At 35.2% G+C, this 24,521-nt stretch overlaps 1 protein-coding gene across 5 annotated transcripts in view; it reads left to right on the plus strand.

Annotated features, from left to right (window-relative positions):
* Window positions 1-24,521, plus strand: part of LOC123544334 (WD repeat-containing protein 35-like) — a 50,251-nt gene that overhangs the window by 8,736 nt on the left and 16,994 nt on the right. For 3 of the 5 annotated variants that reach the window (XM_053526431.1, XM_053526433.1, XM_053526435.1), the window contains exons 2-17: window positions 2,003-2,120; window positions 4,771-4,845; window positions 5,477-5,581; window positions 8,130-8,147; window positions 10,247-10,428; window positions 12,089-12,169; window positions 13,223-13,388; window positions 14,694-14,839; window positions 15,539-15,664; window positions 17,212-17,304; window positions 17,759-17,906; window positions 18,795-18,936; window positions 19,612-19,684; window positions 21,106-21,159; window positions 22,914-23,023; window positions 23,923-24,064. In XM_053526431.1, coding sequence (XP_053382406.1) covers window positions 2,003-2,120; window positions 4,771-4,845; window positions 5,477-5,581; window positions 8,130-8,147; window positions 10,247-10,428; window positions 12,089-12,169; window positions 13,223-13,388; window positions 14,694-14,839; window positions 15,539-15,664; window positions 17,212-17,304; window positions 17,759-17,906; window positions 18,795-18,936; window positions 19,612-19,684; window positions 21,106-21,159; window positions 22,914-23,023; window positions 23,923-24,064 — 1,779 coding nt within the window. Of the gene's footprint in view, window positions 1-2,002; window positions 2,121-4,770; window positions 4,846-5,476; window positions 5,582-7,090; window positions 7,184-8,129; window positions 8,148-10,246; window positions 10,429-12,088; window positions 12,170-13,222; window positions 13,389-14,693; window positions 14,840-15,538; window positions 15,665-17,211; window positions 17,305-17,758; window positions 17,907-18,794; window positions 18,937-19,611; window positions 19,685-21,105; window positions 21,160-22,913; window positions 23,024-23,922; window positions 24,065-24,521 lie in introns of all 5 variants that reach the window. The other 2 variants (XM_053526432.1, XM_053526434.1) reach the window with 1 other exon arrangement.

Consider the following 24,521-nt stretch of genomic DNA (forward strand, 5'->3'; position numbering starts at 1 on the left):
TAAGTTTAAAACTGGGTCATATGGGGTCAGAAACTAGGTCACCCAGTCAAATGAAAGGAAAATCTTGTTTACACTCTTGAGGCCACATTTATGACCCTATATTCATGAAACTTGGTCAGAATGTTCATCTTCATGATTCCTAGGTCAGTTTTGAAACTGGGTCAAAAAACAAGGTCACCTGCTAAAATCAAATGAAATGCTTGTTATCACTACAGAGGCCATATTTATGACCCTATCTTCATGAAAATTGGTAAGAATGTTTATCTTGATAGTTCCTATGCCAAGTTCGACACTGGGTCATGTGGGGTCAAAAACTAGGTCACCACTTAAATCAAAAGAAAAGCTTGTTAACACTGTAGAGGCCACATTTATGACTCTGTATTCATGCAACTTGGTTAGAATGTTTATCTTGATGATTCCAAGGCCATGTTTAACAGGTGAGTGATATAGGGTCATCATGACTTCTTGTTTATTTAATCCCAAAACTGGTACCACAATGACATTCATTCAATCACTGAGAAGCATGAAAAAGCTTTAGAAATTTGTCCGAAGACATGACCATCTTTGTTGTTATTGGTCATGTTGTGCTTTTTAAAAACCTATACCATACAGTTATAATATATTGGCCCGATTTATATGAACCATTGCTGAATAATTATAGAATGTTTAAGACATTCTTAAATATGTACTTGCAGGGGTTTTTATCGGCCGTTTTTATATCCGTTATTCGGCTATATTCCCAATGCCAAAAAGTGTATTTTTCCCAAAATGAGTGCAAAAATTCCCAATCTACATTCTGAAAAAAAATTCATCAAAATTGCACAAACATTGACCAAATTATGGACAATTTTGTAATGGCAGTATGTTAAGGAGGTTGTACAATGTGAAACAAGTGTGTAAGGAAGTGCTTAAATACATCTTTACTATATCCTATGGTACTAAACATTTCCCAATTTGGAACATTTATGCGTCAAAATTCCCAATTTAGGGGGTATAGGCTATGTTCCCAAATTAGCTAGAAAAAACCCTGACTTGCATTCAAGATTGTATATGCTAATAATTGAGAGTTCAGGGAGATGTTGATAAAAAATCAATGTTAAATGGGTGTTACTTGATTAATATAATGGTTGGGTCCAAAATTAATGTTAGCAGGATTTGCAGTGAGCATGGCTTTCAGTCATGTACCCTAAGTTTATCAATTAACATAATGTCCAGTAAATGCTGATTTGTATACGACCTACCAACAACTAACTGAAAATATATTAAACACCGTTGAATAGTGTTAAAATGTTGATATAAAAGTGCAAATCAATTACTGTTTTACATAGTGCTTACTTCAGTGTACGGTAAAGAGTTTAAGAGCGATTGGTGAAACCGTCAAATACATAATCATATGAAGTAAAGTGCTTTCAACTATCCATTTTTATCTGGAATGAACTTGCAAAACTCATATTTTCGGATACTAACCACAAACAAAATGTAGATGTACGTTTTGTATTCTTTTGGCGACTGACAGTAAGCACTTTAATTATATTCCTTCCAAACTTTGCAATCATTTTATTCATTACGTCGTAGAAAACCAATATCGCAGGGTTATATTTACAGATAATCTGTAAGATCAAGATTTTTTTATCAGTTTATAGATTTTCCGGTCACTGATGCAGGTGGCTGCTTCAGACAGGTGGAGACTAGAACAGAAAGTAAAATTAGGAAGTTACAGTACAACCTCTCCAGAGCGACCCTCTCCTAAGCTAAAACCTCTCTATAACAACATCACCAAATTTCCCTAAGTTGAAATATACTATCAAATTTACCTCTGCAGAACAACAACCTCTACATAACAGTTAATATTTGTATCTCCCAAAGGGTGTTGCTCTACAGAGGTTGCATTGTATTTGACTAGCTGTTTAACACTAGAGGCTGTTTAATACAGGCAATTGCTGAGCACGTTCAACTTTGTGCTTAAAACTGGCATTTCATGCACTACATTTATTTATTATAGATTGCAATACCCAACAACACAAAGTTGAGATGTGTATCGTGGAACAAAGACCAGGGCTACATCGCATGTGGCGGAGAAGATGGACTCTTAAAAGTACTCAAACTTGAGACCCAAACAGGTTTGTGAAGTTACTTATTGCCTATCAATATGATTAATCACTAATAGCAAGCTGCATGGTGCGCGATGTAACAAAAATTTTATTTGAGAACATAATTTTTATAAAGTACGGTAAGTATGATTGTACATTAGAAATTTGTACTTGACTAGATCTAAGGTTTAATTATGAAACAGAGTTTTAGAGATCAGACTAAAAGTTCTAAGCACCTGATTGGTTGATTTTGATATCAGTCTATATATTGACTAATGACAAAGCTGAATACTTAGACTGGTTTCTAAAATTAGTTTATAGCCCTGTACCCAGTCTAGATTAGTAATAGGTCATTGGCAGAAAGTATTTTTCAGGAACCCAAAATAAAAATGCAAACTTCTTTGATCTTATTTATAATGCTGTATGGTTAAATACTGTATTTAATAAACTTTCTCAAAAGCATTTAAAAAAACTGTATAGTTTGTGAACAGATCTTAATATCGTCAAACCTGTCTGTAAAGACCACCCTTGGGAACTGAGAAAAAACTGGTTTTTGTTGACAGGTTGTCCTTCAGTACAGGTAAATTTACATGATTTAAGTTGAGCTAATTGGAAAGAAAAATGGTGGTACATGTGTATTTATACAATTGTGGTACCTCACTAGTTAGCACAGGTTTATTTCTAATTTTTTATAGTTAAATGAAAGAGGAAACGGTGGTCTGTATAACATAATATAATACATGTTTTATAGTAGTGGAAGTTATACTGAGGTGATCTTTAGTGCAGAGTTGACATGAACAATTTGTCAAAAAAGTGTGTAGTATTTTCTACCATATTTAAAATATATTCAGTACTTATTTTACCCTTGCGTAATTAACATAAAGAATGAGTATTTTGAGATAAAATTTGTGATAAAAGTTTGATTGAGAACATACAACTGACTAAGTGAAGCCTGAAGAGAAAAAGGACATTAAATTATTTTGTTTCCGATTCAGCAAAGAAGCTAATTTTATCAGATAACAGAAGGGTGAAATATGTGATTTATTATTCATTTTTGGTGACTGTAAAAGCAGAAATTTTCGTGAGGGTTTAATTTTTGCAAAGCCCTACATCTCGTGAAAATTAATCCTTGTGTAAATATTTCACCATAAGTATAGTACAAATTAGTAGGATACCATTTTTCCAATGTCGTGAATATTTAACCCCGAGAACATACTCAAAATTTCATATTCGCGGAATTTTAACCCAGCAAAAATTTGTTCTTTTACAGTAATATGCCTATAAAATTAATAAGTGTTATTCTTCTGCTAAAAATTGTCTGATAAATAAATTTAGTCAATTGACTCTTTAACATTATGTGCACTGTTTTGAAATGCAAATTTCGATTTTGAATAATTATAATATATATTAAAAAGTATGCAACAATCTAAGGTTAAAATATCAACATTTTGAACCTTGACACTTCATGTGTTTATTAAGGAGAAAGTGGGTAAGTGGTTAATGTCGCTGTCATTGAATCGTTTATCCTTTGGTTTGAGCCATACTAAGCTTGTAACTTTTCATGTGAGGAATTCATCAAGCTTGCTTGCAGAAGATTGATGGTTCTTTCCAGGAATACATCCATGACTGAAATAGTTCCAGGGTTGGGTAATATCCATGGTTCTTTCAAGGTATACATCCATGACTGAAATTGTTACAGATTGTGTACATGTAATATCCATGGTTCTTTCCAGGTATTCATCCATGACTGAAATTGTTCCAGGTTGGGTAATATCCATGGTTTTTTCATGGTATACATCCCTGACTGAAATTGTTCCAGGTTGGGTAATATTCATGGTTCTTTCCAGGAATACATCCATGACTAAAATAGTTCCAGGTTAGATAATATTCATGGTTCTTTCCAGGAAAACATCCATGACTGAAATTGTTTCAGGTTGGGTAATATCCATGGTTCTTACCAGGTATACATCCATGACTAAAATAGTTCTAGGTTGGATAATCATAATGTCCATGGTTCTTTCCAGGTATACATCCATGACTTAAATAGTTCCAGGTTGGGTAATGTCCATGGTTCTTTCCATTGTATACATCCATGACTGAAATAGTTCCAGGTTGGGTAATATTCATGGTTCTTTCCAGGAATACATCCATGACTGAAATTGTTCCAGGTTGGGTAATATTCATGGTTCTTTCCAGGTATACATCCATGACTGAAATTGTTCCAGGTTGGGTAATATTCATGGTTCTTTCCAGGTATACATCCATGACTGAAATTGTTCCAGGTTGGGTAATATTCATGGTTCTTTCCAGGTATACATCCATGACTAAAATAGTTCCAGGTTAGAGAATATTCATGGTTCTTTCCAGGAAAACATCCATGACTGAAATTGTTACAGGTTAGGTAGTATTCATGGTACTTTCCAGGAATACATCCATGACTGAAATTGTTCCAGGTTGGGTAATATTCACGGGTCTTTCTCCACCATTAAAAACTGGATTAAATAAGACGTCATATAATATGACTTGAAGAGAGTCTGTGTAGGTGCGGCTTAAAGTTCAGCAAAATGAACAAACAAAAAAAAACAGTGGTTTTAAAATGTATAATAAAAAACATGCATATCCCATACAGGTATGAACTCTTGACCTCTCTCATTACAGTTCTGTATATTTACTTTTACAGGAAAGGATGTGAAGGCAAAGGGTCTAGCAGCCCCTAGTAACCTCTCCATGAATCAGACATTAGAAGGGCATAGTGGTAAGATAAATTCAGGGATCTATTATGTAGTTTGAGGATTCTGTTATTATTAATATCTTGAAAGTGTCTGTAAGTATTTGTTGATCGAAACGAACCTTTTGCCTTAAAGAAAAATGTTAAGTTAAAAGGTAAAAAAGTCTTGTTTAGCATGCCTTTATTAGGTAGTCGACGAAAGTCCTGGCCTAAAATGGATGGAGAAACTTACTTTCATGTGAGCCTATGACAGGCATCATATTTACCTCCCCAGCATTTAGTTTAGGCAGATACTACTGGAAACAGCATTTATTTAAGTAAATCACCTAGCACTGAACACTTGTCACGTTATCACCTTCAACTGGGAAGTGAACCTGGATTGCTGGCATTGCAGTCCAACCTGCTAGCCACTGCCCACTAACTCTCTTTTGGCAATTCACCTGAACTGTTCAGAAGTTGTTAAGATTGTCACCTTTTGATTTTCCATCAAGGCCAACCTTAGAAATACCTTTATTTCCCCTCATGCGACCAGTTAAATTAAATTTTTTGTGGGTAGGTAGGTGGAGGGGAAACAAACAGTGTTTTATTTTAGGCCAAACCAAGCTGAATCTGTTTCATCATTTAATGCTATTTTGTACTTTTCTGTTTGCAATCTTAGGTTATATTACATGTATAGCATGGGCACGTGTAAAGAATAATTTGCCACGTGTTGCGTTCAGCGATTCAAAGGGAAAAATATCTGTATGGGTGAAGAAAAAATTTGGTACGCATTGTTTGAAAAAAGATGTTAAAGTTTTTGCAAATGTTTCCACAAGATAATTTCAGAGCATGCTATTTTTGAATTTAAAATAAACACAGTATCTGATAAATTACTACAAAATAATAATAGTATGTTGTCAAATTCAAAATAGCCTTTCTGACAAAGGTTACCGTACTATCTTTTATCAATATGGCAGTTACAAATTGCAAAAAGTTAAGGATGTCTAAATTAAATATCTGATTGTTTCATGTGTGTAACAGTAGAAGTAAATCCTGTTAGCATATGCATAGATACATAGACTGCTATACAAAGCTTTTAAGTGTATCTGATTTTAAATGCACCAGACAACATTTTGCTATAAATAGCATTTTGGATATGAATCATGTCAGTATTTGAGTATTTGAGTTGCAAGACTTCAGATTTTTGTAGTGTGATGGAATAAACCTGCTTTTAAAGACATTTCTTGGAAACATACTGTTTATGTTGTTCTTTGTGGTTGTTTTGAGTGCCAAGAAGTGAAAATTCTGTAAACATTTAAAATTTGAAATATGTTCAAATTTATATTATTGAAGTACATAAAAGAACGCTTATTTCTTTGTGTGAGAAAGGTTCAGGTTAAAAGAAGAATCCGATATCAGGTTCCTTGTCTGTAAAAGGCTGAGATTGGGGACCAGACTTGTCACCTTAGTGCAAAAAGTGGATAACTCCATTGACTTAAAGAAGGACTTATTCACTTTTAACACTAAGGTGATGCAGTCTTTGAATTTGGAGACCAGTCCCAAAATTCAGCCTCTGATTGGTTGTTTCTGAGCATGATCTTGAATCGACCAATGGCAAGGTTGCATTTAGACTGGTTCCCAAAATTAGATTTGAAACCATGGAGTCAGGTATTTAATTCCACATATATTTTATATTCTCCATATCACATCTTGGTAAAATTGTTTCTTTTTAAAATATTTGAGTTGATTCTATGAGCATTTGATGTTTATTATGTTGCTGGCATTAGTACATGACAAACTGAACAATGCAAAATTTCTTTGAATCAGTCAGGCAAAAAGGTACTGTATTATAATGAAAATAATATATTGTCTAGTTGATATCGAAAAGAGGTTTTCCCGGGCCAAGAAATTTAATTTCGTGGTAATTTAACCATTTGCTATTACGTGTCCATTACCATAAGAAACATTGTTTTGGAAAGACCACATGCTTTATTTTACTGCATGCTTTAATTTTAACTTTAATGTAAAATTCATAGCATTAAAAAGATAAAAATAATACAGTGGCACTTTGTTAACTTGAACTTGTCGGGACCGACAAAATTTGTTTGAGTCACCAAACAGTAAACATTATACAGGGATTTTGCCGGACCTGACGATGAGTTCCAATGAAAGGTGTTGTTTGATTTATCCAATTTGAAACAACGAAGTTTGAATGTATGAGATGGTACCACTTTGCTTGGCATAGTTTGTTTATTCTTTAAAGTTCCGTTAACTTTGTTTATTTGTTTACCAGGAGCTGTTCAAGTAGTTACATGGAACGGTCAATACCAGAAACTGACCACAAGTGACCAGTATGGTCTCATCATTGTTTGGATGTTGTATAAGGGTAGGAACCAATTTTGTCTTACAGAAATTCTGAAAATGGTTCACATCATGATATTCATTTACATGTTCATAGTACCCAATATTTTTAAAATAAGATAAGTTGAATATAAGTGTTCGATCAACCCAATCCGTAACAGAGTTTTTCCTGGCTTGATTTTGCAATGTCCAGCTTTCATCTTTACTGGTACATCATTCTAAAGGTCTCTGAGGATTTTCAAATTTTAGGATTTCTTCTAGAATGTCAACTTTAAAGCCAAAAATATATTTTTCCTGTTGTAAAAGTCTGGCAAATTCACTAAAATATCTCCAGTTTTATAACAATCAGTCAACAAAAAAAAGCTAAATTTTTATTTTTTTTTCAAAAATGGTCAGAATTTAAAAGCCCTATCTTAATCATTTGATGATGTTAAAGATATTTTGAAAAGTAAAAACTTTCCTAGTACCATGCTCGGAGTTCTTTAGAATGATATATGACATCAGTGGTTTTGTCTTATATTTTAAAGGAAAAGAAATTAAGATGGAAAAGTTAGATAAAAGAATAGAGACCATCTTGGCAATTTGTAAAGAAACTAAATTGATTTAGTTTCATCTTTTATGTATTATTTCATTTTTCATTTTTTTTTTATGAATTTTTATCCATAATTATGCATTTTAACAGACATTGATTTATGGAAATTGCTTAATACACAAATCAATAATTATGGTCTTTTTTTATGACAGGCTATCTCTTTTTATGTTGACTTAACCAACATAATTTATCAACTTTTTGATAAAATACTTCTTCACCATTTATTATGTAATTTTTTTTAATGGAAAATTGAACTCAATTTCACTTATATTTATATTGTTGTGATACTTGTATTGGTAGATATGTGCAGTGCATATAAAAAGCATAATGATTTAGAAGAGTCCTTTTTTTCACATTAATTTTGCCCTTTATATTTCAGTATTGTATGGGGAACAATGTAACTTTTCATTGATTATTAGAGTTTTTTTTTTCTGTATCCATTAAAGTTCTAGTTGTTATTGTTTCATGTTATAACTTGGTCCAGTTTTTTCAGTTCCAAATTTTTAAGCATTTTGTTCGTTGTGTTTTTTTTTGGTAAATTGTTTTCTTAACTTTTTTGTCTCTTTGTTAATTATTTTGTTATCAAAGGCACTGGCCTCCAGATAGTTCGAAAACAAAAAAAGAGATTTTTTAGAGACCTGGAAATTTATGCTGTATTTCTTAAGAATGCTTTAAAACTTAAATACTGATGTCAGACTATATGTTATGGAAACACATGAGAATTAGTTGTGTTTGCTACATTTTACAATGAAAAATCCCAAAAGTCTGACAAAAAAGTATATTGTGTATATTGTGTATAAGTAAAATTTCATTTATATCAAAGTTCTGGCAAATTGAATATTTGATATTCGTAATGTTTAAGTTTCAGACTATAAACATTGATGAATACGGGCCCTGTTTTGCATAAATAAAACATTTTTTAAAGAAATGTAGTGTTTAAGGAGGTAGGTTACCTTCATATTTGTATGTGCGCATGTCCAACCGGAAGCTAATGTGACGATTTACGACGACGTTTACGACAAACTAAATGTGTTTGTATATTCATTCTTCTGAAAAAAAATCATGAATCTGTCTTCGATCTGATGCTTTATGGTTTAATAATGCAGAAATAATGAATAAATTGCCGCAGAAACGCTTCAAAACAATGTTGCCTTAAAATGACGTCATTCACGTCATGACGTTACGTGTCAGTTACCGCGCAAAATTAATAGCTTTTATCTTGAAAGTACGTAATTCTGTACATTTTCTTTATTTTAACTATTTTCAAATAACCATTATTTGCTGAAATATTTTTATGAGTCTTTTGGTCTGAATAATAATCAATATTTTGCTTCTTTTATGTAGTTATATTGAAATGTTATGCGGAATGTAAGAAAATGGATGATGGCAACCAATGTTATTTGGAATATAGTTGGGTGAAAGGTTACTTGTTACGGCCATTTTCAAATAAAAAGTCTAGCAAGTTTGATTTGTAATACCTATTTTTCAGGTTCCATTGGTAATTTGTTACTTACATACTAAAACTAAGATCTAAAATTGTTCAAATTTCGGTAGAAAATTGTGGTTTCTTGAATTGAATTGATGTTACCATGGAAACGAAGCCCGTGACCTATGTATCTAAATGTAAAATTCAAAAGCGTTGACACTGGTCTATTTAAGAAACACAGCTTCGACTTTTTATTTTCATTTCAACAATATCCATGAGAATAATAGCAGCACGCTGAACGATTTTTCCATGAAAAATGGCAGACGAGGGGTACTGCTGTACGTATTCTAAGCTGTGAAATTTGTTTGAATAAATGCAAATAACACAAAAATGTAACCTACGTTAGAAATAATATGTTTTAAAGCTACATCAACTAGAAAGATAATCTTATTCAATATTTTTTTAAAGAAATTACGACAAACAGCAAGATATAAGCTATTTTAAACATCTCTGTTGTCATGGTTACTTTAAAATTTAAGAAAAATAGGGTACCATGTAAAGTGCTTGGTATTTTGCTAATAATATTACCCAAATATTTCATGTTGGTCATTAACAGAATGGCACTGAAGCCGTCGAAAACCCCTATTTTTATACATAGTTGTTTAAAAATGATAGAAAATGCATTACCATGGAAACACGAGCCCCGCGACATATACATTTTAAGCTTATATTAGAAGGATAACGTGCATACCGGTAAAATTATCAATTATGCAGATTTCTACGGATATCAATGAAACTAAATTACACTGAAAAGTGTTAAATATCCGTATTTTCCTTCTTCTTTCAATATGAAATACCTTTGGAGGGTCATGTTCTTCAAACCTGGATAAAAATTGAACTTGAAGGGACAGAGACAAACGAAATTGAGATTGTAACAGTTAAAACTTCATATTACACGAAATACAAAATCATGCTGCGGTTCAACTAATTTGAATTTACCCTTGTAACAAGGTATCCTACCTCCTTAACCTATTATGAGTCACATAGTTGATCAATTATTATATGTACAGGTTCATGGTATGAGGAAATGATCAATAACCGTAACAAGTCTGTGGTGAAGAGTATGGCATGGAATGCGGATGGACAGAAGATCTGTATCGTGTATGAGGATGGGGCAGTCATTGTAGGCTCTGTGGATGGGAACAGGATCTGGGGGAAAGAACTTAGGGGAACCCAGTTAGCATCTGTCGAGGTATACAGTACATACATGCCATTTTCTTGTCACTGTCAAATCATATAATTTCGTGGGCATGAATGGAAACCTCGTAGGAGTATGAATTTGTGGATTCCAACTTTTGAACATAAAATGAATGGGAATTTTACTTGTTCGTTGGAATTAAATTTCGTGGATTGACTCGACCACGAAATCCACAAAAATTAGTCCCCCATGAATATTAATGATTTCACAGTATTATAGACATTTAGATTTCATACTTGTTAGTTCATGTAGGAATCACTGTTCATTTCAATAAGCATTTGAAATGTGAAAATTTAGCACATTGCAATTGTTCACATCATTTCATTGGCTGCACAAGTGGAAACTGCTGAAAGAAATCTGAAGATTTAAAGGTGTAGACTGAAGTGTATTGAGTATATTTATAATGTATACTTGTGCATTTTTTCAATCTGGCGGGTTGGGGTTTCAGGACAGTCCACTACATTATTGTGCAGGGTATGTAGTACATGTAACCAGTGTATCGTTGAATTTTAGTCGTTGGTTACTGAAGATCACGGAATTAAACAATTATATTCCTTTACCTATTTTGCTCATTTTTATGCCCCCACTTTGGGGGGTGCATATAGATTTGCTCTTGTCCGTCCGTCCTTCCGTCCGTCCGTCTGTCCGTCCTTCCGAAAATGTTATGTCGCGCGTAGCTCTGAAAGTATTTGACGTACAGTCACAAAACTTTACAGGAATGTTGGTCAGCATGTGTAGTTGTGCACCTGGGGTTTCGCGTCCGGATTCATTCAGTCATGTAGAAGTTATGGCCCCTGACTTTGTAAAAATTGGTCATTTTGAATGTTGTGTCGTGCCTAGCTCCAAAAGTATATGACCTAGAGTCACAAAACTTTACAGGCATGTTGGTCAGCATGTGTAGTTGTGCACCTGGGGTTTCGCGTCCGGATTCATCCAGACATGTAGGAGTTATGGCCCCTGACTTAGTAAAAAATTGGTCATTTTAATGTTGTGTCGCGCATAGCTCCAAAAGTATTTGACCTAGAATCACCAAAGTTTACAGGAATGTTGGTCAGCATGTGTAGTTGTGCACCTGGGTTTCGCATCCGGATTCATGCAGTCATGTAGAAGTTATGGCCCCTGACTGTAAAAATTGGTCATTTTAATGTTGTGTCATGCATAAGTCAGAGATTAACTCTGCCCCGCCAGGTCGAATAAAATGCACAATATAGGGCTTTACTATAAGTAAGCACACAAATACAACTATTGAAATACCAGCCTTTCTATTATCATCCATTTAATCTAAGGGAAGTTGCTTTATGGAATAGATCTGTAATTTCAAAAACTACAAACATTAAGATGCTATGGAGGAAACAGGAAATTTACAATAGAAAATTGGGTTAAAACACAGAATTAATACCCAAAGGTTTTGCATTTTATGTTGAAATTTGAGCCGCACCATAAGAAAACCAACATACTGCATTTGCGACCAGCATGCGCATCTGCTGTTTGCTTTCAAAGCTCATTGCAATTGGAGAAACTGTTAGCAAAAAGCATGGATCCTGACCAGACTGCACAGATGTGCAGGCTGGTCTGGATCCATGCTGGTCGCAAATGCACTGTTGGTTTTCTCATAGTGCGGCTCATTTATATCAGCCTTTGTGATTTCTTACAGTGGTCTCCTGATGGGAAGAGTTTACTGTTTGGCATGGCAAACGGAGAGATACACATTTATGATAATCTTGGAAACTTTATTGTAAGTATTTTTATGCTCCATTTCAGTTGATTTATTTAAAAAATAATATATCCCTGGCAGAGATTTGTTGTCGTATAAAATCATTGTTTGGGGTTCAGATGCAAAGGAAATATATTAAGAAGGTGCAGCCTGAGTGATATAATAATACGCTTCTAAACGACAATGATTTATTCAAGAGCGAATCACTGTTTGAGATGTATAATTTCGAACTTAACATGGTATCAATGATCATTATCTACATCCTTACCGACACTCACCTATTATTTGTCTGTATTGAGTGGCTTTCTTTTTCCAGCATGCTTCTATGATGTTTATGACATAGTAATTATCATATAGCACTCTGTTATTTCAAATGGATCTTTGTTCAAAGATTATACTAGCAAATTGATTTTTGTTCAGAGATTTTTTTTGCAAACTGATTTTTATTCAAGAGTCACATGAGTTTCAAATAGTTAAACATAAAAAATCATTCATTGAACAGAAATTATTTATTTTACATGGACTGTGTACAAATTTCTAACAACTTATACCTGCATTTACTGACTGATTTCCAAGATTATAAAACTTAAGGGTGGACCAATTAAATACTGTAAAAGTCTATTATTTTGCGAGGTTTTTATTTTTGCAAAATTTCACGAATGAACCTTCTGGCTAATTCATCTGTCTCACTAAATTTTCTGTCTTAATATTATTAAATTAAATTAAATGTAATTAATATATAAAATTATTTATATACATACCGGGAATTCCCAATTTTATTCGGCAACCTCGCGAATTAAAAAACTTGCAAAAAAAGCGGAAATCGGAAAATTGCGGGAAAAAAACAACCTGCAAAATATAAGACTTCTACAGTACTAGAGATTTGGAGACCTTGGTCAAAACCTACTCATAAGATCTGAACCCCTGGCCTCCTGCTTAATAGTAGCTCACTGCTGGGTCACTACCATATATCCGTGAAACATTTACAAGAGTATTCTAAGCAACATCAAGCTTTGTTAGCAATTGTGTTAAAATGAATAAGAATTGATTGATGTGTATCATTCCTTGTTTCAGACCAAACTGAACATCTACTGCCTAACCAACTGCACAGGGTCTATCAAGATTGCTGGAGTGCACTGGTATAATGGTTCTAATGGTTACGTTGAGCCTAACTGCCCGTGCCTTGCGATTTGCTTCGACAATGGTAGATGTCAGATTATGCGCTCTGAAATTGATGAAAGTAAGTATTAAAGATTACTATTTTTAGATGCCAATGAAATTATCTGAAAGAATAGTCTCTATGGCAAATTGCTTCATTTTGCTGATTTTATTCCTCTTGGTTAGGGTTCAAACCTATCAAAGGTAAAAATGAAATTGTCTGAAAGAATGATCTCTTAGACAGATTAGTGCTGATTTTATTGCTCTTGGTCACTGTTCAAGTCTTCACAAGGGTCAAAATCTTCAGAAAAATGTTTGGCTGACTTTCAGAAGGCAATGGTTTGTATTACAGTTGTGCACCAAAAAGTGAAAGCACCTTGACTCTCCACCAGTGAAGGTGGGAAGAGTTTATGTGGCCTCAACTGACTGTTGTGATCTCGAGACCAAATAAAACAGAAAGCAAAAAAAAAAAAAAACGTAAAAAATTACAAAAAAAGGATATTACTCTGCCATCAGAGTAAAACCGGGTCAGACCTGTATTAATCAGCCAGTCAAGGAAGAAACACAGGGTGGCTGTTTAAGGCAGGTGACTGCTTAAGTTAAAAGTAGAACAAAAAATCTTGTTGGGAAGTTAAGTGACTGGCTGTTGAAGGCAAGTGGCTGTTTTATACAGTAAGCTACTATGCAAATTTAGCTTTAGAACTTAACCCTTATCTGCTAAATTTCTATAATGAACGTGTCCATCTTTCAATTCTGACAGTACCATTAACTGTTAAAAGGAATGCATACCAAAAAGATACTGACTGAATGGCGAACAGTGCAGATCTTGATCAAACTAAACTGGCCACAAAGGCAGAATTAATTGCTTCCAGCATGATAAGAGTTAATACAGTTTTACAGCAGTGTGCTTGACTGTTATCAAAAATTTCCCCAATACATTTATTTCTCATTAGTTTGAACAAACTACAAAATATTGAGCCCGCCCGCTTAGCTCAGTAGGGAGAGCGTTGGTCTACGGATTGCAGGGTCGCTGGTTCGATCCCCGGGCGGGGCGTATGTTCTCCGTGACGATTTGATAAAAGACATTGTGTCTTACATCATTCGTCCTCCACCTCTGATAATTCATGTGGGGAAGTTGGCAGTTACTTGCGGAGAACAGGTTTGTACTGGTACAGAATCCAGGAACACTGGTTAGGTTAACTGCCCGCCGTTACATGACTGAAATACTGTTGAAAAACGGCGTTAAACCCAAAACAAACAAATAAACAAAATATTGTAAGAGTATATAGAAAATCTGGTATTTGATAGGGCATAAGCACATTTTTAAAGTGGTTTAGATATTTTATCTCACAGAATGATTTAATTTTTATAATTAACATTTTTTCAGCTCCAATCCTCATTGATACTGGAATGGCTGTTGCTCAGTTGGCCTGGAACCATAATGGGGCTGTCCTTGCTGTAGCTGGTTCCCAGAAAGCTATTGGCCAGGATAAGGAAGTCAATGTTGTTCAGTTTTATGGTCCATACGGAGAGGTGAGTACTGTGTAGTTGTCAAATATCAGGTAGCCAGGAACCATAATGGCTCTATCCTTGCTGTGCTGGTTCCCAGAAAGCTAAAGATAAGGAAGTCAGTGTTGTTCAGTTTTATGGTCCATATGGAGAGTACTGTGTGGAAACTAAATATCTGTAAGTCTGGAGCCATAATGGCTCTATCCTTGCTGTTGCTGGTTCCCAGCAAGGATAAGGAAGTCAACGTTGTTCAGTTTTATGGTCCATACTGAGAGGTGAGTATCGTGTGGTGTAGTTAAAAATCAGGCAGCCGGGAATCGTAATTGCTCTGTTATTGATATAGCTGGTTCCCAAACAATTACAGGTCCATTTTGGAGAAATAATTTCATTGAGCTGTAGCCTGGAACTGGAAAGCTTCTGATCTGTACATAACCGTAACCACATAACTTTAAAGACTTGTTTAGTTTTAACATGTTCATAATAAGGTTAATGTTTGTTTTATCTTTCATGAAAATGAGAAACTATTTTCAGTTTTCTTATATGTCATTTGAAGACACCAGATATGTTATGTTTCTCCCTAATATTTCCATATTTCACTGAAAAGCATGTAATAAATAGACTCTAAGTAGTAAACTGCTGTTTGCAACCAAGTATATTTTTTGTTTCTCTGTGTAGGCACTGTATACTGTTCAGCACAGTATATGTTACTAATTTTTATTCCAGCATCTGAGAACACTAAAGGTCCCGGGCAAGCAGATGTACTCGTGTTCCTGGGAAGGTGGCAGTCTACGTGTCGCCCTGGCTGTAGACTCTTTCATCTACTTTGCCAATATAAGACCTGACTATAAGGTTAGACTTACCATATCATCCGTTTAACCCTTACCCTGCTAAATTTCTATAATGAACTTGTCCATCTTTCAATTTTGACAGTACCATTAACTGTTAAAAGGGATGCATACCCAAAATTGGACAGTATCATTTACTGTTAAAGGGGGTACTTACCAGAAAAATACTGACTGAATGGGGAACAGTGCAGATAATGATCAGACTGCACAGATGTGCTGGCTGATCATGATCTACACTGGTTGCAAAGGCAGAATCAATCGTGTCCAGCATGATAAGGGTTAAAAAATGTTTGTTTTAAATTAGTCATTACATGTATTTTGATTTTTTATGCCCCCACTTTGGGGGGGGGGGGCATATAGATTTGCTCTTGTCCGTCCGTCCGCCTGTCCGTCCGTCCGAAAATGTTGTGTCGCGCGTAGCTCTGAAAGTATTTGACGTAGAGTCACAAAACTTTACAGGAATGTTGGTCAGCATGTGTAGTTGTGCACCTGGGGTTTCGCGTCCGGATTCATTCAGTCATGTAGAAGTTATGGCCCTTGACTTTGTAAAAATTGGTCATTTTAATGTTGTGTCGTGCCTAGCTCCAAAAGTATATGACCTAGAGTCACAAAACTTTACAGGCATGTTGGTCAGCATGTGTAGTTGTGCACCTGGGGTTTCGCGTCCGGATTCATCCAGACATGTAGGAGTTATGGCCCCTGACTTAGTAAAAAATTGGTTATTTTAATGTTGTGTCGCGCATAGCTCCAAAAGTATTTGACCTAGAATCACCAAAGTTTACAGGAATGTTGGTCAGCATGTGTAGTTGTGCACCTGGGGTTTCACGTCCGGATTCGTGCAGTCATGTAGAAGTTATGGCCCCTGACTTTGTAAAAATTGGTCATTTTAATGTTGTGTCGTGCCTAGCTCCAAAAGTATATGACCTAGAGTCACAAAACTTTACAGGCATGTTGGTCAGCATGTGTAGTTGTGCACCTGGGGTTTCGCGTCCGGATTCATCCAGTCATGTAGGAGTTATGGCCCCTGACTTAGTAAAAAATTGGTCATTTTAATGTTGTGTCGCGCATAGCTCCAAAAGTATTTGACCTAGAATCACCAAAGTTTACAGGAATGTTGGTCAGCATGTGTAGTTTTGCACCTGGGGTTTCGCATCCGGATTCATTCAGTATTGTAGGAGTTCTGGCCCCTGACTAATGTCATGTAGTGGGGGCATCTGTGTCCCATGGACACATTTCTAGTTTTTTCATAAATGAAGTTTTTGCTAAAACTCAAGGATATTATTTGCCTATTGAACAAAAATTTAGATGCATATAAATTTTGAGGAAAGGGTATCTTTTAACACTGGCGGATAAAGTCACCCATTCAGTATTTTTGTTTGAAATTGGAAAATTAAACTGTCAGAATCAGTTGAAATCTTTTTAATTTATATTTAAAATAGTTCTGAAAAGTTTATGAGTTCTGTTTTGAAACTAAATTTTGCATGTTTGTGTAAATATCAGTATCTGGTGTAATGGCATATGTGTACTGAAACATTTCATGTCTATTTTCAGTGGGGCTACTGCTCGAACACTGTGGTGTACTCGTTTACTAAGCCAGACAGAGTAGAACACTGTGTTATCTTCTGGGATACAAAGAATGGAGAGGTAGTATTATTAAACAAATTTGCTTTAAATTTATTGAAATGAGAGTTTCAGCCTATTTTAGCCACACTCGGGTCTGCTTCCTGAAGAGAAACAACAGAACTGGGGTCATGTGAGGAGATCTGATTGTGACTCAAGCAGTTCAGAATGAAAGCATGGTGGATAACCAGCCATTAACTTAACTGATATTATCATATAACACCATTCCTTTAATTAAAAAGTGCACACTTTTTTGTGTTATTTGTATATTATTTTATCACCTTATATTATCACATGAATAAGGTATGTGCCACCTTATTAAATCTTTCAATTTTGAAGAGTTTTCTTTATACTTTAGAATAAGTAACTTGGTTTTTATATATGCTGCACTTCACAAGGGCTTTGTGTAGCTTTGTTTTTGACGTTTTGAACTAAAAATATTTGTCTCAAAATAAATCATATCTTAAATTTCTTGTAGAAATATGTGAAATATGTGAAGAACTTGATCAGCATCACAGCATGTGGTGATTACTGTTGCCTAGCAACCAAAGCTGATGAACTCACCAACCAATATGTGCTGGTTCTCTGTAACTCAATTGGTACCCCACTTGACTCCAAGTACATAGGTAAGAGACTGTTTTATATAATATTCCAGGTTAAAGGTTATATAATTGAGTTTTGAAAGTTTAGTATCAGATTGCAGCCTTATTATTGGTCATTTTAGAATAGAAATAACCAATGAGATGCTGGTATTTTAACCCTTAGCCTGCTAAATTTCTAAAATGGACTGGTCCATCATTCAATCTGGGCAATACCATTTATTATTCGAAGGGGTGTTCACTGAAAATTTACTGACTGAATAGCCAGCAGTGCAGACCATGATCAGCTTGCATGGAATGTGCAGGTTGATCTTGGTCTGCACTGGTAGCAAAGGCAGAATCGCTTGCCGCCAACTGGCTAAAGGTGAAAGACTGCTTTCAAAACTCAAATTTATATTACCTTGGGTCCCGGTATTAAAGAAATGAGATGTAGAAATTCCATATTTAGGATGTGACAAGTATTTCCTTCTGTATTTGTTCAGTAGGAACATTTTAATCCCCACAGCTTTCACATGTAGGGAAGTTGCCAGCTTATATCACCGAGTGATTGAGGTCACGGGGTTTGAATTACTTTTTTCTTCAAGCTGTACTTGAGTCGTCATGCCAAAAAAAATCTGGCTGGCTTGAGGGAGGTATGTGGTTCTACCCTGGTGCCTGCTTGTTCTTGAACTAATGTCTAGGGTCTTCTATTTAAGCTGGAAAACTAGTGTTTGACCTGAGCTGCATCTTTGTGACTTACAACCAAACAAAAATTTCAAACTAAACATCAACTTATAACCACAAATTTAACCCACCCAACCTTAGATTCTACCTGTATTTGGTAAGTACACACATTTGACACTATCTCGTACACATTAAAGATAACAAACATAAAAAATAGAAATAATGGTATTTTGTTTTTTGCATTTTACACAGAGATGGACCCAGTGTACCTTACTATGACAAAGACCCATATTATAGCAGCATCTAGGGAGGCATTCTATACCTGGCAGTTCAAAAACCCAAAGAAACTCTCCACTCTGGAGGTGGCTGGCAGACGGAAAACTGGAGCTGAAAGGTGCGTTTTCTTGCAGTTTGGCCGTCATGAAAACTTTGCTAATGATTATAGTCAATACTGTTCTCATTATATGCTCACAATATAGAATATGTATATATTTTTTTCGAGAATATTGATGTAAGTTGAAAATTGAAAGCCTTAGGACATTTCCCACCAGAACCTGTACTATTTTTAGCCTATTTGCAGGTATAGGTACAGTAGATCATAAGACATCAAGAGTTCATTCCCCTAGAGACAGGAATGTACTCACTTAAAGATTTGACATTAAAGTACAGTATGTCTGAAAATTACTTATTCTTCATGTACGATTTATGTGAGGAAGTTGTTGGCTAATTGAGGAGAGTATGTCAGTCCTTATGCAGAATCCAGAGAAACTGGTAGGATTACCTGACCACCGTGAAAAACTGGCTTTTAAAATGGAATATCAGTTGAAAAAAATATTTTTTTAGACGTGTGAAATGTATTTTAACCTTTAGTCTGCTGGTGGCAAGTGATTCTGCATTTGCAACCAGTGCGGACATGCAGGCTGATCATGGTCTGCACTGTTCGGTATTCTGTCAGTAAATTTTCAGTGAACACCCCTTTGAATAATAAATGGTGTTTCCCAAATTGAATGATGGAGTAGTCCATTTAGAAATTTAAAGGCTAAAGGTTAAAGTTTTGATGTGTTTGTAGGTTACACCATATAGACGATCATCCTACTGGAGGAGCTGGTACTGATGATATAGACTTCAGTAAAGCTTTCACGGTTAGTATATTATTTATTGTTAGTTACATTCCACACTATACCCCTGTTATTTTTAAGTAAAAGAGGATTGATTCATGATTATTGATAAAGTACGGGAACATTTATTCATTGATATAAAGTCTGTTTAGTCTTAGGTTTTAGTTCTTTAACTTCTATGATACCATACTGCTGAAATTGTGACAACCTTTTTAGCTCCACTATTCGGAGAATAGGGGGCTATTCTACTCGCCTCGACATCGGCGTCGGTGTGAGCTTTCTTGGTTGAAGTTTTTCGGCAACCTTTGTTTTTCTGTCATATCTTTGTTACTATTGCTTATATCTTACTGTAACTTCACATAAACATTGTCCAGCATACAAACAAAGTATGTGCAGGGGCTGGGCCCATTATACATAAGGTCAAGGTCACCAAGGTGTTATACTTAGGTTATTTTTAAGGTTAACGTTTTTCGGCAACCTTTGTTTTTCTGTCATATCTTTGTTACTATTGGTTATATCTTACTGTAACTTCACATAAATATTGTCCAGCATACAAACAAAGTATGTGCAATCATCTGCATGTGTGGTTACAATTCCCATAACTCTAATTGTATTTTTGACAGAATTATGCCCCTTTCATACCTAATTTTTTTTGGCAATCTTCGCTTTCTGGATATATCTTTAGTACAATATAAGATAAAGACTTGAAACTTAAAATGTATCTTTATCATCATCATCTGCATGTGTGGTAACAATCCCTATTACTCTGATTTGTATTTTTGACCCAATTATGCCCCTTTCATACTTAATTTTTTTGAAAAACTTCGTTTTCTGGACATAACTTCGTTACTATATAAGATAATGACTTGAAACTCAAAATACATCTTTACCATTATCATCTACATGTGTGGTAACAATCCCAATAACTCTAATTTGTGTTCTTGACAGAATTATGCCCCTTGGTGTATCTTCCTTTTATAGAGGTCTCTTATTGAGACATATATTCATTTTACTGTCAAATTGCCGAATAGCGGTCTTATTGACAGCTCTTGTTATTATTAGAGGGACTTACTTGAAGACATTTATATCTCGAAGTAGATATAGGGACATGAATAAAATTAGTATTGATTAAACTCTTTCATGTTTTATCATATTTTTTTAGTTTGGTGTTTAGTATCAGATTTTTTCTTTCATAGTTCACTTGCACTTCCTTGTGTATGTCTTGTTTAAAACTGGAGAAGTAGAATGTATTACAATCATTTATTAATCAATTTTGTTCAACTTGGTAAAAATTGCAAATGTTCTGAGTTTTGACACTACAGGCACTTTAAATACTGAAATATGTAATATAAAATCTTACACTCTTACACATATGTGCATCTTACAAGTATAAAATCTTATAATGTTATATATTATACTTACTCCAAATATTATCCATATTACAGGGTACAGATGACCAGATCTGCTGTGTTTGTGCTTCAGACAAGATCCTTATTGTGGTATGTCTCTCCAGTCTAAATTTTTCCATTCATTAATTTGAAAGCAGTAAAACTTTTATGCGGTTCCTTTTAAAATCAATGTACATTGTTTTTAACATGTTTTTTGTGCCCCCCCATGAGTGGTGGGGGCATATAGATTTGGTCTTGTCCGTGCGTCCGTCCGTCTGTGCATCCGTCCGTCCGTCCGTCCGTCCGAAGTTCGTGATGCGCCTAGCTCGAAAAGTATTTGATATAAATTGATGAAACCTTGCATGAGTCTTTATCATGATATGAACTTGCGCACCTCCTATTTTTCGTCTGGCTCCGCCCCCTATTTTCAGAGTTATGGCCCCTGAAATAGTCAAAAATGCACATTTTTACCTTGTGACATGCCTAGCTCAAAAAGTATTTGATATAGATTCATGAAACCTTGCATGAGTCTTAATCATGATATGAACTTGCGCACCTCCTATTTTTCATTTGGCTCCGCCCCCTATTTTCAGAGTTATGGCCCCTGAAATAGTCAAAAATGCACATTTTTACCTTGTGACACGCCTAGCTCAAAAAGTATTTGATATAGATTCATGAAACCTTGCATGAGTCTTAATCATGATATGAACTTGCGCACCTCCTATTTTTCATCTGGCTCCGCCCCCTATTTTCAGAGTTATGGCCCCTGAAATAGTCAAAAATGCACATTTTCACCTTGTGACATGCCTAGCTCAAAAAGTATTTGATATAGATTCATGAAATCTTTTATGAGTCTTAATCATGGTATGAACTTGGGCACCTCCTATTTTTCATCTGGCTCCGCCCCCTATTTTCAGAGTTATTGCCCCTGAAATAGTCAAAAATGCACATTTTCACCTTGTGACATGCCTAGCTCAAAAAGTATTTGATATAAATTCATGAAACCTTGCATGAGTCTTAATCATGATATGAATTTGCGCACCTCCTATTTTTCATTTGGGTCTGTCCCCTATTTTTAGAGTTATGGCCCCTGAAATAGTCAAAAATGTACATTTTCACTTTGTGATGCACCTAGCTCAAAAAGTATTTAATATAAATGGTTGAAAACTTGCATAAGTCTTAAACATGATATAAACTTGCACACCTCTAATTTTTTGGCTGGCTCCACCCCCTATTTTTAAAGTTATGGCCCCTGAAATAGCAAAAAATGCACTTTTTCACCTAATTATGTGCCTAGCTCAAAAAGTATTTGATGTAAATTCAGAAAACCTTGCTGGAGTCTTTATCGTGATGTGACCTTGCACACTTGGCATTCTTCTTAAGAATCTTAGCTCTTATTACAGAGTTGTGGCCCTTGAAATAGCCAAAATAGTGGATTCTTTGTTTGTGATGCACATAGCTGAAAAAGTATATGGCCTAGAATAATGAATCCTTTTCATAAAATGTTTGTTGAGGCTATACCCTCAAACTGAGACTACAAACATTTGAATTATTGCCCCTTATTTGTGACAAATGTACCAGTGGGGGGCACACCCTGTGTCCTACAGACACATTCTAGTTTTTTCTTGCTAGGCTATGAATGAACATATTTTGGCCACATCTCATCTAGATTTGTTTCCTTAAAGGTATTATAAAGGTATTATGCAAACAAAAACTATGTAATGATAAAAATCTGATTTCTGTATAAAAAGTGTTTACAAAAGCGAAATATATATTGAAACAGTTACTTCTCACAAAACTCATGATTTTATACGAATATCTTGGGGCAGATGTTTGTTTGACCATTTTTCCTTGGCATATTTCAGGGTAGGGAGTCGGGAACGTTGATCAGATACTCTATGCCAATGTTGTCACTGACTCAGAAGTATGCTCTTGAGTGCAGACCTCATCAGTTGTCTCTCAATTGTACATCCAGGTTAGTACCACAGACTCACTGAGAGAAAAATAAAATAAAAGCTGTACTGTGAATTAATTAATATTCATGGGGACCTAATTTTTGTGGATTTCATGGTTGAGTCAATCCACGAAATTTAATCCCAACAAACAAATAAAATTCCGATTAATATAATGTTCAAAAGTTGAAATCCACGAATTCATATCCCCACGAAATTGCCGTTATGAAAGTTTATGTCTACGAAATTAAATGATTTTACAGTATTAAGGTTTTGGAGAAAAGAAATTGATAATACTGATATATCATAAGGGAATGTTTTATAAACAAACATAGCCCCTCACTGCTGCGGATCAGTAAACTCCCTTGCTGGCCTTCATGGCTAAATGCTTAAAGGTCTCTTGCCTGGAATTGCCCCAACCGATATGTGTTTGAAAGCTCTCTTTGGGTGTAGAATTGCCATCCAGCTTGATTACGGAGGGTCAGTGGTTCTATCTAGGTGCTTTTCCAAGTCTGACATGATGCACTGAGGGGCGCCTGGGATCTTCGTCCACCATAAGAAGCTGACAAAGTTGCTGCATGACTTAATTTGTGTATGGATGTGACTCAAAACTCGATAAAAACAACAAAAAATGATATTGCCTTGTTTGTAGATTTCTTTTATGTGAGGAAGTCCTCTAGCTAGCTTATGTAAGGTCAGTGATTCTACTTAGGTGGCCATTCTTGCCTGAAGGTATGTTTGGAAGATACCGTCTCCATCAAAAACTGAAAAGTTGCCGTACGACATATAATAATGTCAGTGTGATGTTAAGTATAACAAATAAAAACAAAATATAATGATTAAATGCCAATAATTAGCAGGGGAATTCCTTCAACCACATGCTTTGAGTTAATTATACCTTTCAAATTTTGTAAAACTTCAGTCGATTGGCCATCATAGACATCAGTGGAGTGTTGACCTTTTTTGACCTTGACACGAAAATGACTGATCAGGATGGAAAAGAAGTGATTGGAGAGCATCTCAAGTTCGAGAGGAAAGATGTCTGGGACATGAGATGGGCTGAGGTATACTTTTGTTTATGGATTAATTATACTGATGATATCATACTCTGTGGTAGCCTCCGTGGCCAAGTGGTTAAATTCAGTGACTTCAGATCACTTGCCTCTCACGGATGTTGGTTCAAGCCTAACTTGGGGCGTTGAATTCTTCATGTGAGGAAGCCAGCCAGTTGGCTTATGGAAGGTTGATGTTTCTACCTTGATGCCCGCCCATGATGAAATAATGCATGGAGGGGCACCTGGTGTCTTCAAACCATTAAAGCTGGAAAGTAGCCATATGACTCATAATTGTGTTGATGCAACATTAAACCCAAATAAAACAAATTAAAACCATACTTTGGGAATTTTTTGTGGTCAGAGTTTTAGACGATTTTATCAAAAACATAGCAGTTTCATTTGAACTTTAAATTCGTGTAATATTTATTGCTTCTGCCAAATGGCATAATGGAGCTTATGCACATTA

This window comes from Mercenaria mercenaria, chromosome 16, assembly GCF_021730395.1.
Source record: "Mercenaria mercenaria strain notata chromosome 16, MADL_Memer_1, whole genome shotgun sequence".
Classification (NCBI taxonomy): Eukaryota; Metazoa; Mollusca; class Bivalvia; order Venerida; family Veneridae; genus Mercenaria; species Mercenaria mercenaria.